The sequence below is a fragment of the Salvelinus sp. IW2-2015 genome, unplaced genomic scaffold (genome assembly GCF_002910315.2).
Source record: "Salvelinus sp. IW2-2015 unplaced genomic scaffold, ASM291031v2 Un_scaffold5128, whole genome shotgun sequence".
Taxonomy (NCBI): Eukaryota; Metazoa; Chordata; class Actinopteri; order Salmoniformes; family Salmonidae; genus Salvelinus; species Salvelinus sp. IW2-2015.
The window spans coordinates 18,336-21,339 of NW_019946394.1; the positions used below are offsets into that span (position 1 = coordinate 18,336).

General features: G+C 45.5%; 1 protein-coding gene across 1 annotated transcript in view; it reads left to right on the plus strand.

Moving 5' to 3' along the window:
* Window positions 1–383: 383 nt before the first annotated feature.
* Window positions 384–3,004, plus strand: part of LOC112077990 (transmembrane and coiled-coil domain protein 3) — a gene marked incomplete at its 5' end in the record, with an annotated part of 7,662 nt that continues 5,041 nt past the window's right edge. Inside the window, 4 exons of the mRNA XM_024144367.2 lie at window positions 384–684; window positions 851–940; window positions 1,168–1,220; window positions 1,757–1,954. Of these exons, the coding sequence (XP_024000135.2) occupies window positions 384–684; window positions 851–940; window positions 1,168–1,220; window positions 1,757–1,954 (642 nt within the window). The remainder of the gene's footprint in view (window positions 685–850; window positions 941–1,167; window positions 1,221–1,756; window positions 1,955–3,004) is intronic.

Here is a 3,004-nt window from a genome sequence, read left to right on the forward strand (position 1 = left end):
ATTCAGTTGTTCAACTGACTAGGCGGTATCCCTTTCATTCAGTTGTTCAACTACTAGTACCCCTGTTTCATTCAGTTGTTCATCTGACTAAGGTATCCTTTTCAATCAGTTGTTCAAACTGAACTAGTTACTTTTTCATTCAGTTTGTTGCACTACTAGGTACCCCGCACCCTTGTCGATTCAGTTAGTACAAGCTGACGTAGGTATCCCCTTTTTCATTGTTTGTTCAACTACTTAGGTCGCGCCCTTTTTCATTCAGTTGTAGCAGACTGACTAGGTATCCCTTTTCATTCAGTTGTTTCAACTGACTAGGTATCCGCTTTTCAATTGTCCTGACTGAAGGTTCTGTGGTTGTGTTCCTTCCAGTGTCTGTCTGACTGAAGGTTCTGTGGTTGTGTTCCTTCCGGTGTCTGTCTGACTGATGGTTCTGTGGTTGTGTTCCTTCCAGTGTCTCTGACTGAAGGTTCTGTGGTTGTGTTCCAGGCGGAAAGGAGCAGTGGCGAAGGGAACAGCCTGAACATTCCGGAGTCGATGTGTCGAGGCAGCTCGGAGAACAACCTAGATCTGGATCTGAGCGGTATCCCAGACTCCCAACGCTACCTAGACTCCTCCCACCGCAGCTTAGACTCCTCCTACCGCTCCCTGCCCCCCGGACTCAACAGCCTGCAGCAGAAGATCCTCCGGGTAAATCAGGAAGTTCTCTGTGAATCACACATGGACTGAACTATTATTTTTCGTTGACTGTCTTGTCTTGTTCATCGTGATCATCTTGATATTTCTTAGTGCATGCACAACAAGGCCATAGCAAAATGTCCTTATGGGGATAATAACATTCGTTCTGTTATTTTAGGTGACTGAGGAGTTGAAGATTGAGCAGGAGGCTCGCGACGACAATGTGGCTGAGTACCTGAAATTGGTGAACAGTGCCGACAAGCAGCAGGTGGATAACTCAACTTTTTCTCACCCTGACTAACACTTTTAATTTCTTGCTGGCACTGATTTTGCTGAATATAGTGGCTGAAGAAGAAGTACTGAAGAAAGTTTAATTTGCAATGATTGCGATAAGCGTTTGTTAAACCTACCTATGATGAATGCACTGATAGCACGTCACTCTGGATAGGAGCGTCTTATTGCTGAATGTCTAATTATGTAAATGTCAAAATGCAGGTGGGACGCATCAAGCAGGTGTTTGAGAAGAAGAACCAGAGGTCAGCCCACAGGTACTGTTTTATATTACCTCTCTGTAACCTTGTTTTAATGTTGTGAAGTGCTGTTGTGACTTGGGGTTAAATGCACTTTAAATCCAATTATAAACTGGACCCTTCAAGCCCTGAATGCTGATTGGCTGACAGCTGTGGTATATCAGACTGTATACCACGGGTATGACAAAACATTTATTTTTACGGTCCTAATTATGTTGGTAACCAGTTTATAACAGCAATAAGGCACCTCGGGGGTTTGTGATATATGGCCAATATACCACGGCTAAGGGCTGTATCCAGGCACTCAGCGTTGCGTCATACTTAAGAACAGCCCATAGCCGTGGTATATTGGTCATATACCACACCTCCTCGGGCCTTATTGCTTAAATAACGATATGTCAGAAGCATGTTGAATACCTACAGTGGTCTTGCAGAAACAAGCACACCAATAAATTTGAAACGTTGAAAACATTCCCCAGCTTCTTGATACCTCTTTTTAACCAAACCCAACCATGCATCTGATACAGTCTTTTGTGACGTGTGTTGTGACACAGCATCGCCAACATGCAGAAGAAGCTGGAGCAGTATCATAAGAAGATGAAGGACAGCAGTGAGAAGGACGCCAGCTCCAAACACCACAGCAGTCCCAAGGAGACCTCCAAGGACAGGCTGAGTCTCACCGTGAGCAACGTGAGCAGTGGTAGTGGACGACACCCCACGGACAAGATCAAGACTGTAGGGCCTGGTGTCTCGACTGATGCAGAGACCAAGATAATTGGGGATCTATAGAGCTCATAAAGAAGACTCGAAGCAGCCGGAGGACACAAGCCCAGTGGGGAAGGAAGCTTGAGGGCCTTTTATCTAGGCCACGTGCAACATTCAAAACAACGAAAACGGCAAGTCCAAAGGACGAACTAACAGAATCAAAGGACATGCGCCAGGGCTGGAGCATTCAGTACAATGGGGGGAACAGGAGGGTTATAATACTACGGGTATAATAGCTGAGCAAGTTGAGACCTTAGGGATGTGGGATTCGGAATAACGTGGTTGGAAGGTGTGTAAGCGGCAACAAAACAAGACCAAGACAAAAAATTCCATTTCATAGAACAAACTGCTGTAGGATCGACAATGGAAAAATGGAAAGGTGGATTCTGGAGTACGGATGGCTATGACAAGTCCGGTGGACCGACGACCGCCAACACTGCAAACGCCTGAAAGGAAGGACAACTTCAACTTCCCGCAACTGAGACGTGCGAACCGGGTAGTTCTGATTCAAGACGATACTTCACCAGGAGGAGGACTCTTTAAGGTTCCCACATTGACCAGACACTCTGGGCTACATTACATTACTTCAGACTAAACCTGGCGTGTTCTCGTCCCGGCTCCTCAGTTGGACTTTGCCACTAGTCCTCCAGCTCCTCAAGGCCCTGACGGAATTCTTGTCGCTGGTCTCATTTTTTACAGTGTCGTTGTAATTGGCGAGAAAAGTATTGTTATGTCCTACGATTATTAACGTAGTCATCATTTTCTCTGCAGTGCAAGTCGGATTTTTTCATGCATTCTAAGAGCAGTGTATGAACCATATATAGTGTTAGTTTGTTAGTTTTTGATGTATAGCCTTTTGTTTGTTAGATCGTGCTAGTGGTAGAGGGTAGTTTGTGAGTGAATCACGTAGTTTGGTCATTTGTCAACTGTGCCTGGCCTAGAAGTATAAGAAGCAACTGCTAGTTGTCTGGACGCACTGTGTGGATCGTGTAGTGTGTGTGAGCGTTTAGACGTGCCCGTTGTTCCGTTCTGCGTGC